Source organism: Chlamydomonas reinhardtii, chromosome 1 (assembly GCF_000002595.2).
Source record: "Chlamydomonas reinhardtii strain CC-503 cw92 mt+ chromosome 1, whole genome shotgun sequence".
In the NCBI taxonomy this organism is placed as follows: domain Eukaryota; kingdom Viridiplantae; phylum Chlorophyta; class Chlorophyceae; order Chlamydomonadales; family Chlamydomonadaceae; genus Chlamydomonas; species Chlamydomonas reinhardtii.
In genome coordinates, this window is record NC_057004.1 from 1,354,545 (window position 1) to 1,369,483 (window position 14,939).

Below are 14,939 nucleotides of genomic sequence, written 5' to 3' on the forward strand. Positions count from 1 at the left end.
TGCTGCCCGGCTGCCGCAGAGGTGCGGTGGAGCCAGGGGTCCAGAGCCACCGGGTTATTGTGGAAATGCTGCGCCGCCATGGTGGTCAGCTGCGCCGCTGCATGCTGCCACTCCGCCTCCCGCTCCGCCAGCCGCGACTGTGCCGCCGGCTGGGTCCCCGAACCCCCCGCCTGCTGTGCTGGCGCCGGGCACGGCATGGCTGCGGGGCGGGCCGGAGCCGGTGACACCTGCTCGCTGCCACCCTGTGCCTGCAATTCCTCTATCACCCAGCAGCAGGGGGGCAGCGCGTCTGCCCCTGTTCAACCTTGTAAGGATGATTCCTCAAAAAAAAACCCTTAGGTGAGCTCGACTACGACCAGCGGGCGGGAATCAGGGCATTAGGCGTGCTGGGTCAACGTTGTAGTGCGCCCAGGGCGCGGCGCATACAATGCATATGGGTGCCACTCGGGGCCAGGTCGTTCATTGATCACCCGAGGGGGGTTCCAGGCTTTTTACGCGTGAGTATGACTACCGGGGTTGACGCGGCTACACGACGCTCGGTAATGGTAGGTATCCGTAAGTCACTCCGGCGCGCCGTCTGGGCGGGCTTCGTTTTGTTCTTTTTTCCACACACACACACACACACACACACACACACACACACACACACACACGCGTGCGCACACATGTGCACACATGCTCTTTGCTCTTGTTCGTGACACTCCCCTGCTGCCGCCCTGTGCTCTGTTGTTTTCATATCGCTCGTAGGTGAGAATTTCATCGAGGATTGGGCGGGAGCTTGGACTTAGCGGCCAGGAGTAGCGACGCCGAGCTAGGAATCGTAGGAGTGCCTGGGCCTCACGGTACCGTGAGCACATGCATGGGTTTGAACCCTTGAGAGTGTGTGGATACTAATCCCCCCTCGAGGTTAGAGCAGCGGGGGTTGCGCAATTTCCGGTTGGTAAGACCGGCGGCTCACCGCAGCAGGTATGCGAGGTAACTTCAGGTAACATCCGTAAACCGTCGCTTTGCTGCATCGCATACACTGTCTTTGCGCAACCTTCTCCTTGTGCTCTTTAACACACACACACACACGCACACAAACAACAGTTTTTGCACCATTACCACGGATAGATATCAACCGGCGAATAATTCTACGCTTGCGCAAGTTCTTCGAAAGCATTCAAGCAATGCACGTACAGTGGCGTTGCATGAGTGGCGGCACACGTCAATAGGCGCTGCATGGACAGCGGTCATTGGCGTCTCAAACACCACGCCCACACTCGAGCGCTACCATATTGGCCACCAATGTAAACATGAGAGGGTATCAACCACGAATACCTCCTGACTCGGCCGTTGATTAATGTCAGCAATACCTACTCTGGCTAGGGCGCAGCTGTTACCCATACAGCAGGAACTCTGTGGTGGTTAGTATTTCGTCTGCAGAATGCTTGCGCGCATTGCACAGCGTACGCTGCTGGGTTCCAATGCATCCCTACACTCGCTTGGCGGTGCCACCAGGGGCTTGCCATCCTTCTTGTACCGCCCCCTTACCCGCTGCCTGTTTGCCACTTCTCATTCGCTGCACATCAGGCGTGGCCTCTTGCATGTTGTTAGGCGCGCCAGTGCCGCCACCACCGCCACCACCACATGTGGCTTGCGAGTGCCGCGCGGGCCAGTCGGGCGCGACGTCAATGGCGCTGGCGGGCTGCCACCACTGCGCCAGGCGCAGCAGCAGCACGCTCATCAGCGCCACCACCCCAAACAGCGCCCCAACCCAGCGCCCCGCGGCTAAGTACCTGCGAGTCCAGTGCAAGTAGCACAGCTTGTTAAATGCAGGAAGTGTGCCACTCGCGACATCAGCGCTACATGAGAGAAGGAGGCCATACCAAACCATACGAGCAGCAAAGCAAGCGCATGCAAAGTCAAAGCCCGCTAGTGAAGGCAAGGTTGCGATGCTCAATCCCACAGTCTAGCGTACGCCAAACTATGCCCCCAATGAGCAAACGGGCCGGTGGCAAGCCCATGCCTCTGTGACGCCCCCCCTCCATGCGCACCTGCCCAAGCGGGCGGGCACGCTGTCGTCACGGCACGAGGCCGCCACACGGTCGTACACCGCCGCGGTCCGGCAAGCTACGTCATTCCAGTCGTACATTTGCCGAACGCGCAGGTGCTGCTCCAGGGGGCGCTGATGTGGCACACGCTGGATGGCGCGCTCGATGCCCTCCTGCAGCACGGCGCGGGAGGCATGGGTTGGGAACTTGGGTTGGTGCGGGGAGGAGGTGTTGATTACCCGAGCCCCATTGTCAGCACACAAAGGGCCCCAAGTGCAAGACTACCACCAGTAAATCGACGGTGGCGGGCGCGGTCAAGCAAATAGGGAGCACACAACCGCACAGCCGCACACACCAGCAGCCCCTCCGCGGACGGGTCCGTGAGCACGATCATGTCAGGCGGCAGCACCTGCGCACATCACACCACATCACATCACGGGAGCGCCTGCATATGAGCGCATGAGTGCACCGGTCGCACCAGCACAAGCAGCACCTGCTGGTCAGCACACGCCACCGGTCGGCATCAATTCGAAGCAAAGCTTGAGAGCGGTACGATGTGCCGCGGGTCTCCGCACGCGCCCACGCAAAGTGTGCCTCCTCTACTAACTTCAACCGGACCCTCTCCCGCAAGACTAAGCCCCGTCGAAGACGTCCCACCCAGGGTCCCCCACGGCCCCAGCCGACACGCCTCGCCGCGCACACCTCACCTCCGGCACTCCACCCACCGCGGTGGACACCACCACCAGCCCCGCCGCCGCCGCCTCCACCAGCGCCATGCAGAACGCCTCCGTCAGGCTGGCGTTCACAAACACGTGGCCGCGCACCTGCAGCCGCAGCAGGAAAGTGTAGCAAGGTGCGGAGGCGCAGCCAGGGAGCGAAAAACCGGGCGAGTGCATGTCAAGGTGGTGAAAGGCAAGGATGGCGCAAGTGAGCGGGCCGGCCGTGGCGTGGCGTGGCCAGAGCAGCGGAATGGCATCGAACGCAGCCCGCTCGCCTGCGCCAGCCCCATGACCTTCCCTCCCTTGGCCCCGCCCGGTTGTTATCCGTCCTCCTGTCCTCCCCCTCTGCCACGCACCATGAAGTCCCGCGCTCGCTCGTGCGGCACAGCGCCCTCCAGCAAAACACGTGATTGCAGCCCGTGGTCCGCAATCACCTGAGGAGTGGCGGAAGAGGGATGCGACAGGGCAGAGGGATAAGGGTCCTGAGCAGGCCGCATAAGGCTTACGCCAGAGGCGATATGCAGCTGGGGGCCTGCTGTTTGCATTCACTTTTCTTCCCTCCGACGTGCGAGCCTGGCGCACTGAAGGTGCACTCCCGTCGACCTGTACTACCACATGCAGGCCTGCAACCCACCCAAATGCCCAACCGCCAGCATCCCATCACTTCGTAGTCCTCTGGGCGACGCCTGCCCTGTGGCTATGCCCCGGCCCCATGTCGTGCCCATGGCCGCCTCAACGGCTGGCTACCGCCACTTGCCTCACAGCAATGCCTTCCCGCTGCATCTAACTGGCCCGACTCGTGGCCACACTTCCGGTGGCCCACTTGACCCACCCCCAGAGTGGAAGGTGCCCCCACGCATGGAGTGGATGCTCATTCTGCGCTAAGTCCGTGGCCTGCCGCCCTGCCACGCCCTGTAGTTTTAATCTCGCTGCGGCGCGAGCACTATTTCATTGAGGAACGCCCAGCCAAACCTGGTCATTCGCTTCATGACCATCAATCTGCGTCTTATCTGATTGCAATGTAAACGTTTTACAAAAGAATAGGATGCGAAAAAGTCAGACAGCGCTCAAGACAGCTGCCTTGTGGGCGTGCTTCCGACGTGCTCTGTATGCTCAGTTGCTTAGAAGGGTATCAGTGGATACGCTTGTGTAACTTTGGGGTTCGCTGAGGCGCGGGGACCGCACCGGCAATTGCTCGCCAAGCGAAATTACTGACGCGTTTTGCTCATGCTAGAGCTTAATATGATAACTGCGAGAGCGAATGAGCAGCTCGCTAGCTTGGCCGCTTCGGGCAGGGGGCCGGCACGGCCGGCGCGACGTCCTCCCCCGGCACACCGACGCACCCGTCTGTCGCCCGACAGCTGGAGCCTGATGGTGCACATGTGTAACCATGGGGGGGAGGGGACAGCGCCGGCTGAGAGAGACGGGTGCTTTGTGTAGCCTGGTTTAAAGACGGGGTGAAAGAGCGCCAGCAGCCTCCACTGCAGGAGTGAACAGCGTGGCCACTGACACTGTAGCTAGGGCCCCTCCCCAGCCCCTCCCAGGCTCCCACGCACGCCAAGGTCATGGCCCCGCCCTGCCCTCTTGCATATGGCCTTGGCTATATGTCAGAGGGATGGGGGTGCAATATGGCCGGGTGATTCCGTCGGGTGGGGTCACGGCAGGGGTCGAGGTGTGGATCTGACATGGGCGGCACACCCAGCCTATGCCTTAACCACGCTCCAGCCCCTCCCACGCACGCCAAGGTCATCGCCCCGCCCTGCCCTCTTGCATACGGCCTTGGCTATATGTCAGAGGGATGGGGGTGCAGTATGGCCGGGTGATTCCGTCGGGTGGGGTCACGGCAGGGGTCGAGGTGTGGATCTGACATGGGCGGCACACCCAGCCTATGCCTTAACCACGCTCCAGCCCCTCCCACGCACGCCAAGGTCATGGCCCCGCCCTGCCCTCTTGCATATGGCCTTGGCTATATGTCAGAGGGATGGGGGTGCAGTATGGCCGGGTGATTCCGTCGGGTGGGGTCACGGCAGGGGTCGAGGTGTGGATCTGACATGGGTGGCACACCCAGCCTATGCCTTAACCACGCTCCAGCCCCTCCCACGCACGCCAAGGTCATCGCCCCGCCCTGCCCTCTTGCATATGGCCTTGGCTATATGTCAGAGGGATGGGGGTGCAGTATGGCCAGGTGATTCCGTCGGGTGGGGTCACGGCAGGGGTCGAGGTGTGGATCTGACATGGGTGGCACACCCAGCCTATGCCTTAACCACGCTCCAGCCCCTCCCACGCACGCCAAGGTCATCGCCCCGCCCTGCCCTCTTGCATATGGCCTTGGCTATATGTCAGAGGGATGGGGGTGCAGTATGGCCGGGTGATTCCGTCGGGTGGGGTCACGGCAGGGGTCGAGGTGTGGATCTGACATGGGCGGCACACCCAGCCTATGCCTTAACCACGCTCCAGCCCCTCCCACGCACGCCAAGGTCATCGCCCCGCCCTGCCCTCTTGCATATGGCCTTGGCTATATGTCAGAGGGATGGGGGTGCAGTATGGCCGGGTGATTCCGTCGGGTGGGGTCACGGCAGGGGTCGAGGTGTGGATCTGACATGGGTGGCACACCCAGCCTATGCCTTAACCACGCTCCAGCCCCTCCCACGCACGCCAAGGTCATCGCCCCGCCCTGCCCTCTTGCATACGGCCTTGGCTATATGTCAGAGGGATGGGGGTGCAGTATGGCCAGGTGATTCCGTCGGGTGGGGTCACGGCAGGGGTCGAGGTGTGGATCTGACATGGGTGGCACACCCAGCCTATGCCTTAACCACGCTCCAGCCCCTCCCACGCACGCCAAGGTCATCGCCCCGCCCTGCCCTCTTGCATATGGCCTTGGCTATATGTCAGAGGGATGGGGGTGCAGTATGGCCGGGTGATTCCGTCGGGTGGGGTCACGGCAGGGGTCGAGGTGTGGATCTGACATGGGCGGCACACCCAGCCTATGCCTTAACCACGCTCCAGCCCCTCCCACGCACGCCAAGGTCATCGCCCCGCCCTGCCCTCTTGCATATGGCCTTGGCTATATGTCAGAGGGATGGGGGTGCAGTATGGCCGGGTGATTCCGTCGGGTGGGGTCACGGCAGGGGTCGAGGTGTGGATCTGACATGGGCGGCACACCCAGCCTATGCCTTAACCACGCTCCAGCCCCTCCCACGCACGCCAAGGTCATCGCCCCGCCCTGCCCTCTTGCATATGGCCTTGGCTATATGTCAGAGGGATGGGGGTGCAATATGGCCGGGTGATTTCGATGAATGGCGGTTGTGTCCCCATTCCCCAAGTCCTGAAGCCTCAGCGTCTCCTCTTTTTGTGGTCTCTCAGCCCACTCGCATAGTGGAAGCTCTTGGACCGGTCACCTGGTGGCCTGCCCAGTGGTCTACACATGCTCCACACCATCAAGCCCACGCGTTGCATGCGTGCACTTGCCCCATCACGCGTGGCAGGGGCTGGGGTGTGGTCCGGGCTGGGGAGGGAACCTGGCTACAGTGTCAGTGGCCACGCTGTTCACTCCTGCAGTGGAGGCTGCTGGCGCTCTTTTACCCCGTCTTTAAACCAGGCTACACAAAGCACCCGTCTCTCTCAGCCGGCGCTGTCCCCTCCCCCCCCCATGGTTACACATGTGCACCATCAGGCCCCAGCTGTCGGGCGACGGACGGGTGCGTCGGTGTGCCGGGTGAGGAGGTCGCGCCGGCCGTGCCGGCCCCCTGCCCGAAGCGGCCAAGCTAGCGAGCTGCTCATTCGCTCTCGCAGTGATCATATTAAGCTCTAGCATGAGAAAAACGCGTCAGTAATTTCGCTTGGCGAGCAATTGCCGGTGCGGTCCCCGCGCCTCAGCGAACCCCAAAGTTACACAAGCGTACCCACTGATACCCTTCTAAGCAACTGAACATACAGAGCATGTCGGAAGCACGCGCACAAGGCAGCTGTCTTGAGCGCTGTCTGACCTTTTCGCATCCTATTCTTTTGACAAAACGATTGTAACCAGGAAAGACTTCGCGGATTGATAGTCATGAAGCGAATGACCAGGTTTGACAGGGCGTTCTTCTTCAGAGAGCACAAATGGAGTGCTCGCGCCGCAGCGAGAGGCCACGGACTTAGCGCAGAATGAGCGTCCACTCTATGCGTGGGGGCACCTTCCACTCTGGGGGTGGGTCAAGTGGGCCACCGGAAGTGTGGCCACGAATCGGGACGATGACCTCTCCCGCTGACGTCTTTCCGACCAAGCCGCCGTGCCGGCCACCGCAAGGTTTGAGTTAAGTATCCCTTACACATACACATACACCTGGGCATACGCACCTTCTCCAGTAGCTGTCGCTTGGGTCCGTCGCCGCCCACCAGCACTCGCACATGCGGGTGGCGCTCGCACACCGCCGGCAGCACCAGGCTCAGCAGGTCGATGCCCTGCGTTCGTGCGCGTGTTGGAGAGTTGACGGTGCGTGTGGAAGGAGCAGCAAAGGAAGTGCGCATGAACCCCCTTTCTTGCGTTGTGCCTTTTCTGCGTGCTCGCGTGTACACGAGATGCGCTTAGGTTCAGCAGCAACACATCCAGCATCCACTTGGACGCCGCATCCCCAGTTCCCCTTCCCCCAGCAACATTATCCTGCTGACCTCGCTTCCCGCCCCATCCTCTCAAATGTGGCTCCGGTCCATCGGCCCTGGCCCTTCTCTCCATCCCCCACCTTGCGGTACACCAGGCGGCACAGCACCACTAGCACCACCTCCTCCGCCTCGGGGTCGCGCGGCCAGGGCAACGCGCCCATAGACAGGTCGGGCGTGAACTGCGACGTGTCCACGGCTGCGCGCGAGTATGCGAATGCGTGTTACAAATGGAAACATAATAATCTGAACGTGTGCTCGCAAAATTAGCATGCGTGTCTGTGTTTCTGCGGGTGCGGGCGCGCGTGGGCCATTACCAGGGAAGGCGGAATCGACGGAGGGAGACAGCCGAAAGGACACCACAGGCTCATGCTCAACCCCTTCAAGAGTGCGGGGCCTACCCTGCAGCAGGACAAAACCCAGCCAGCTGCACTCCCCCCTGCCTGCATGCCTGCCTGCATGCATGCGAGCCTGCCGCACGCTGCCCGCACTTGCCGTTGGGGATGACTGCCACCGCGGCGGGCGGCAGGCAGGCGCGCAGCACCGTGTTCTCCTTGCTGGTGTGGCTGACGCAGATGACGCCGTGCACGTCCGCGCCCAGGACCGCCTTCAGCACCTGTGCGGTTGGCCGCATGAGAGTGAGGTAGGGTGGGGAAGAGTGGGGGCGGTACGGAAAGGAGAGTGAGGCTGGCAAGCGGCTGCAAAGGCCAGGCCCAGTCCACAATGCGCCAACAGGCCCCGGATACAATAATGACACCCCGCGCGACGAAACGCGGCGTACACGGACCTCAGTACAGGCATACCAATGTCCAGTACGACGTCCTTGCTCTCTCCGATGCTCCTCCCCATCCTCCTTTCAGCCAAGGCTTTGGCTACCATGGCATACGTGCGGCCAGCGATGATGCCAGGTGGTGCCCGAAGCCGCCGGCCATCCCGCCTCATCCCCGCACACCGCACCCAACTCGACCCGCGGGCTAGCTGATTATGTTTGGGCCAGTTCGCTGAAACCAAGCAAGGATCCCCGCCCTGCCTGCCACCACCACGTCATTGGTCACAAGCAGCCCACCTTGTTGAGCAGGATGGATCCGGCGTCCGCGAAGCCGAACAGCGAGTGGTCCGTAAACACCACCTGCGCCAACAGAGAGTCAGAGCAGAAGACAGCAGTGCACAGCAGCAGGTTCCAGCAGCGGTGGACAGCGGGTACGCATGCGCACGGTAAGTGGACAAGCGCACCCACCCCAGACGCAGTGGCACGCACACACTGGCGGCCCATCCTTGACACGAGCATCACCCACAAGTGCTGTGCCAAACCGCCCATGGGCTGCTTGCCACAGAGCACATCCCAGACTCGAATGCGCCTGGCAGCATGGAACACGACACGCACGCAGGCGAACGATCAGTCGCGCACAGCAGCACACACCTTGAGCCCGAGGCTGCTGGCGTGGATGCAAGCCTCCAGAGCCAGGGTGGAGAAGGCCTGTGCACAGGGCAGTGAGAGGGCAGGCGCGGAGGGGAAACCCCCGCACAGGAATGCAAACAGGTGCGCCCGTTGGTTCTCTAGCCAGATCAGGCATCGCGCATGGAGGTTCCTCCCTAAGCCGCTTCGTGGCATCCAGAATCAGCACACGGTGTTACATGCGACTGCTCTCGCCCTCCCACACATCCAGCCCTCTCCTCCGCACCTGGTGTCCGTGCAGCAGCGTGGCGCGCTCGCGCATGCAGATGGCCCGCAGTAGCCGCGCCCAGCCCAGCAGGCTGGGGAAGGAGCTCTGCTGGTAGAATGGCAGGCGGGGCAGGTAGTAGACCTGCAGGGGATGCGCAGTCGGTTTCGTAGGCGGGAAGGGGAGGTTGACATTCATGATTATTCAAGGAGTGAAGGCGTAGCCAGAGGCAGGCAAAGGGTGGGAAAGTGGGGAGAAGCGGGGGCAGGCAGTTGCAGGAACACTGTGGGCATGACTGCCCTATGAAGTCTTGATGCGTTGTCGTTACGTCACCTGCCGCCGCGCATGCCGAGAGCCAGGCCGAGCCTAGGCACCTCAGCCCCCTCTGCTGCGTGGGCCCCCGCTGCATGCCGTTCATACAGGTGGCCTGCACGTGTACTCCAGTATCCCGCAGTCCCGAACCCTAAGTCACCCGACAGGACCCGGGCCCCACCAACCTTGAGCCCATTGGTGAGGTACCTCACGCCCAAGCAGTCTCCGTATGCGTGAGTCACCACAACCACCTGTGGCGGCCGTGATCAGTGCAGCCTGATGTTGGAGAGGCCGGCGCAACGACCACATGCACAATGCCGCAGTCCAACGGCCCAGGTCAACACCTGGCAAGCAGCCCGATTTCCTGCATACCTTCGAACCTCGCAAACACAATGAGTTGTGGGGCGCGCACCTTATGGCCCTGGTGGATAAGGCACTGCGAGAGTTGGTAGATGTGGTTCTCTACTCCGCCAAAGTTGGGGTAGAAGAAGTCTGCGGTGCAGCAGAGTGGACGTGGGCTTGCGCGAATATCTAACGGTTGGCGCAGCGCCATATTTCAGGACTGCAACAAAAAAGATATGGTACGGCATTGCGGGGCCAGCGCAATTGGGGATGGGCCCATGGCGGTGCCCCCACTAGGGACCATCATGGTGATCCGATTCATGGCCTTCTTTCGGGACGCGGGCCATGCCGCCTTTGCTAAGCGAGCCTGATTGCTAAGCCTGATTTATAGCTGAGCGTGAACCGCATCTTTCTCTCGCCCCAGCGCCGCCGGCCTGGCATCCACCAGCCCTTCCCCAGCATCGCTTGGGCTGGCGCGCATGCAGATGCCTGCCTGGTGAGCATCCTGCCTGGGGTTAGGAGTTCTGTTAACTAATAGGTGCACGGGCTTCTTGCCTGTTCCCAGCAGCGCGGTTACAGCGTACCGTATCAGCCCCGGCCGGGTGTTAAAGAGCACAAGGAAAACCCCGCCCGGGTGTGTATGCTTGGAGTCAATGGGCCGTTATTCCGTCAGTACTGGTGTACTAGCGCTGGAGAGACATGGCCAGACACACATGCGGCATAGGAGCACGGCACCTCAAAGGGGATGAACTGAGCATCCCCGACTCACCGCTGACCATGACCACGCGGTGCTGACGCGCCGCTGTAGCCATGCTCGTCCCCCACGAACGTTTCGTCCAGCTTAGAGCTCTTCATGCTGCAATCTAGTGCTCATTTAGTCGAGGTGCAGAGTGGTCAGAGGCTCTCACAGTTATTAGCTGTCAATTTCTAAAGCTACAGTATGGGTTTTACATAATTGTCCTTTATTGTTCAGCACGGAATACTGTATCGTGCAGAATTCATGCAATCACGAGCTGCAGACAAGGACAAACTTGGGATCATGGGATGGGGCGACGCGGCAAATTGCTCGCAGAAGCGCTAGCTAGTCGCTCCCCATACAGTGACGATCTTCTGCACATGCTTGATGCCCATAAAAACACCATTCGATTATCAATCTTCCACTTGAAGACACTTCTACCCTTACCAGTTACCGAATCGTGAGCGCTACCCACCCAACAAAAGATGTCCTTAAGCGCCACGGTGCTCAAAATAAAGACCCAGGCGGCTGCACCTGGCTCGCCGAAGCTGGACAGCAAAGGGGCAAAGCCGAAAGGTCAGTCGCTGGAGCGCGCACTTGGCGACTGAAGTGAAGTGGCCTGGGCGTCCCCCCTTGCTTTAGGACTCCTGTTGAAAGCCCAGCTGTGACAAAGCTGGGCGGCGGCTTTTTTGCGGACGTGTTATTGCGCAAGTCAGCGGCCCCTGGACACCCGCTCGCGCAGGCCCGGTGACCCCGCATTCGCCGCATCCTGCAGTCTGCGTCCAATATAGCTATGACAGTAAGTCGACGTGGCCAGGGTTGGGGGTGCGTTTGCAGATGCACGGCGACCGTGTCGCGCTGACTTTGAAACACAGCTGAGCGCCCCCGGACTGCCTCGATGATCCCCCCCGTCCCCAGGCGAAGATATGGTCGCATCTTTCCGCCGCACGGGGTCATTTAGCGACACCCGCACGAGCGGAACCGTCCTTGGGGGAGCCCAATTCTCGTTTGACGGCGAAAGTGATCCGCACTACCGGGCGGCACGCGGCACACATCCTAGCGCGCTTATGTCCTTTGATGGCGCTGAGTTTGAACCTGTCAATGCGGAGGAGGGGCCCTTCAAGGGGCACGGCTCGGTCAGCAAGCGCACCTTTAAGCGCAGTGACTCGGATGCGTAAGGGCTGGGTGGGTGAGCCCCAAGCCCGCCGGAGCTTTATAGGCTGCTGGTCCTTGGGTGCATCGCGCAGTGGCATGTAGCGAAACAAGGCCAATGAAATCAGAGACACATCCGTATGGTGGCTGTAGGTTACTGTATAGCCAAAGGCTGGTGTTGGTGGCCTTCCAGGACCGAGTGGTCGTGCATGGCACAGGACATGTAGGACTGCACGGCGACACGTAGGAGAGGACAAGACTCTGCATTTGGGAGACGAAGGTGCATACCGTATGATAGAAAGGCTTCGTTCATTCGGGCATTGATCAGGCTAGGCCACGCTGTGCTGTCCTGAGTTAGCCAACGGCACGCTGTGGCACTGCAACGTGCCGAAAGCATAATGGTGAGCGAGTGGGTCATGCGTGTGCTTGTCATGGTCTGGCTGTTCAATGCAGCTGCTGGGAACTTTAGCATTCAATTGTATACCGACTGTGTGCAGTATGTCGGACCCAATGCCAGTGAGCACCAGGCAATTTTACTGGTATGCCTGCAAGTTAAACAACAAGTGCGGTTGTGACACAATGCGCTGGTGTAGTTTTGCTAAAGGGCCATCCACAGCCGAACAGGAGTCTTGCCTGCTGTGACGCTGCCAGGTTAGAATGCATGCAAGTAGGCGTGGGGCGCTGGGTAAGCCATTCATTGGTAACGGCTGCCGAAGCCGGAGGAATGGAGCATCCCCTGTTTACAAGGGTACTCGTCATAGTGAGAAACGGATTTGACATGCAGCAATGCAGCATGCGGCCAGTATCCGTACGTGATGGGAGCAATTGCTGCCCAGTCCACTATGTGGTACTTGGCTCGTATGGTACCAACTTGAACGTTGCGACTGTCCTTGTTTCATGGCGACAGGTAGGTGCGTGTATGACCGGGCGTTGAATTTCAGATGGTGTTATGGACTACTCCCCTGTATAAAGTTCACGATGCTGATGATGATTGGAGCTGACAAGAAGAGCAACGGTGACATGTCCTGGGACGAAAGACCGATGGTGTAACCCTGAGTTTGGTTCTTGTATGTACAGCACCTTTGCAACAGCCGCTCGTTTGAGGTGGCGGCAGGTGCTGCCGCCAGCGCTGCCGCTGCATCTTCTTGTAAGGATGAAGCCTCAAAACAAATCTGCTGTGCAGCAGGACGCATGTGGTTAGATAGAGACAGTTTTGGGGAGGCCGCTTCGGCAGCCGATAGCCCCCATACACCCCGCTAACCAGGGGAGGCGGTGGAGGTGTCCGCGGTGGCGGCGTCCGCAGCGGCAGAGCCCGTCGCTGGACGGTCCCGCCCGTCGCTGGACGGTCCCGCCCGTCGCTGGACGGTGGCCGTTCCGTGCGAGTGGGGCGCGGGCCTGGACGGGGGGGGGCGAAATACCAGCCCAAACTAGGACCCCCGCTGAGGCCCCCGGTTAACCCTGAGACCATGAGACCCTGGGACTGTCCCCTCTGTAACATCCGCATCCATGAGAAGATGAAAAGGCCGCGGACATGTACGGTAGTCGCTTGTTTCCGGCCGGGGCTCGTACGGTACCTTGATCTCCCTGAAAGACACTCACGCCGAATCTGGCGCTTAACATACAAGTTGCAGGCCGTTTGTAGGGGCCTTTCTTTCACATCCCGTGCCAATGCAAGGCCTTCAATCTTCCACAGCACCCCTTTTCATCGGGGGGTGGGAGTGCGGAGCCCCGCAAAACGCTAGACAATGGCACTTTTGGGGAAGAGCATCAGGCATGCACGCACGGAGCCAGTCCAACTAACGCAGACCTGACCCCATCGGCACCGGGCCCCCTAAAGCACCCAGCACAATCACATCCCCTGCACACAGGCTCCCGCCTCTCAGGCCATGGCCATTTCCAGCATACCTAGCAGTGCAGTGTAACCAAGTAAGTGTCATGCCAGATAGAGAGTGCCCCCCGTTCGTGACTGGGTGTGCTGATGCAACTTGTCATTGGGCCCGGACACATCACCCCTCCCCCCCCAAATAGCACACTTGCATGCCTACGTACACGACCTCCTCTATCAACCTTAACACTCGGTCCTTATCAATTAAGCAAGATGTGCGAGTGAAAGACCGCTACCATGTGTAGGCCCGCAATCAGTGGCTGTCGCGTGTGCCGCGTTTGCGCGGCGGAGGGCGGTGTGATGGCGGCGGCCGTGTCACTGGGGAGCAATGGCGGCAACACACGCACAGGGTAATGCGGGGTCAGTGTGCCATGAGAGCTTCACATCCACGTGGTGCATACGCAGCCGCTCCCTGCATGCATGACGACATCGCTGCCCAGCACAAGCAAAACCAAGCTCTCTGGCCGGTCGCACAACCCTGCTTACCCACCGTAATAGCATCTGGGCTTGACGTCTGCCCCGGTGGCGGGTGAGCAACAGGAGGAGGGGCTGCAGAGCAGCCGGTGGCGCCACCTTTGCTACGGCCCGCCGCCGGGGGCTTCGAGCAAAAGCCCGATGAGGGAAGGATGCACTCGGTGCCATTGCCAGCCGCTGCACACGGTCGCCCGAGTCCGGAAGGAAGCACAAGACCCGCGTTAACGACGCGGTGGATGAGCCATCCATAGGGGTAGGTGTGACGTGTGCCGTATATGACATGGGTTCCTTCCCTCCCAATGCGGTTGCGCACGAGCACAGCACGCAGCTCAGACAGGGCACACTAGGCACACGCACCTGCCCAGCCGCAGTCGCACTCGCACACAGCTTCACTGGCGGCGCTAGTGCCTAGTCGGGGACAAGAAAAGGTGGCTCTCCCTTGCAAGGGAAAAGTGGGCTGTGCCGCCACGCCACGTCCTCCGTCTGAGGCCGAAGGTTCCGATACTAGCCTCATCTCCCGGACACAGGGCTCCTATCTTAATGTCTCCAGACATTAATTGGCCATTTTGGCCGTTTCCTAGACATTCCTCCCGGGGGCTAATGTCTGGGGCGAGACTTTGTTGGCCCGGGTTTGGGGCGGGTTTTGTCCGAGTTCCTATGTAGAAGCCCCCAAACCGCCATGTGCCCAGACAAAAGACGGCGGCTACCCGGCCGTTTTTGTCTGGAGCTAGACATTACCCCAAAACCAAGATACGACCCCTGCCCGGACATAGCCGGGGTCGGTTTGTACAGGCACCGCCCGCCATATGTGCCCAGTCGCGCCCAGCTATCAAGCACTAGTGCAGCAGGCAGCAGGCCAACCAGACAGCAAGGAAAACACCCCTGCCGCTGCAGCTGACTGCCCGCTACGCCATCCTCGTCAGCACAGGTCGCTAACCAGACAACACCGGCAGGTCTCAACCTGCGCGCCGGCGCCGCTTTGAAGGC

General features: G+C 60.7%; 3 protein-coding genes across 3 annotated transcripts; 1 reads left to right on the forward strand and 2 right to left on the reverse strand.

Annotated features, from left to right (window-relative positions):
• Positions 1 to 974: 974 nt before the first annotated feature.
• Positions 975 to 10,743, reverse strand: CHLRE_01g006800v5 (uncharacterized protein). Its single transcript, XM_043058216.1, has 14 exons — positions 10,475 to 10,743; positions 9,776 to 9,855; positions 9,549 to 9,614; positions 9,073 to 9,195; positions 8,811 to 8,867; positions 8,457 to 8,519; positions 7,886 to 8,006; positions 7,474 to 7,589; positions 7,091 to 7,195; positions 3,109 to 3,186; positions 2,741 to 2,857; positions 2,389 to 2,442; positions 2,037 to 2,206; positions 975 to 1,778 (listed from the first exon to the last, which is right to left on the reverse strand). The coding sequence occupies exons 1-14, from the start codon at positions 10,515 to 10,517 to the stop codon at positions 1,475 to 1,477; spliced, it is 1,497 nt and encodes a 498-aa protein (XP_042928130.1). The 5' UTR covers positions 10,518 to 10,743; the 3' UTR covers positions 975 to 1,474.
• Positions 10,744 to 10,836: 93 nt separating this feature from the next.
• Positions 10,837 to 12,756, forward strand: CHLRE_01g006850v5 (uncharacterized protein). The gene is made up of 3 exons (XM_001700267.2): positions 10,837 to 11,017; positions 11,184 to 11,240; positions 11,360 to 12,756. The coding sequence occupies exons 1-3, from the start codon at positions 10,927 to 10,929 to the stop codon at positions 11,617 to 11,619; spliced, it is 408 nt and encodes a 135-aa protein (XP_001700319.1). The 5' UTR covers positions 10,837 to 10,926; the 3' UTR covers positions 11,620 to 12,756.
• Positions 12,757 to 13,007: 251 nt separating this feature from the next.
• Positions 13,008 to 14,873, reverse strand: CHLRE_01g006876v5 (uncharacterized protein). The gene is made up of 2 exons (XM_043058217.1): positions 14,310 to 14,873; positions 13,008 to 13,796 (listed from the first exon to the last, which is right to left on the reverse strand). The coding sequence occupies exons 1-2, from the start codon at positions 14,464 to 14,466 to the stop codon at positions 13,732 to 13,734; spliced, it is 222 nt and encodes a 73-aa protein (XP_042928131.1). The 5' UTR covers positions 14,467 to 14,873; the 3' UTR covers positions 13,008 to 13,731.
• Between the last annotated feature and the right edge of the window lie 66 nt (positions 14,874 to 14,939).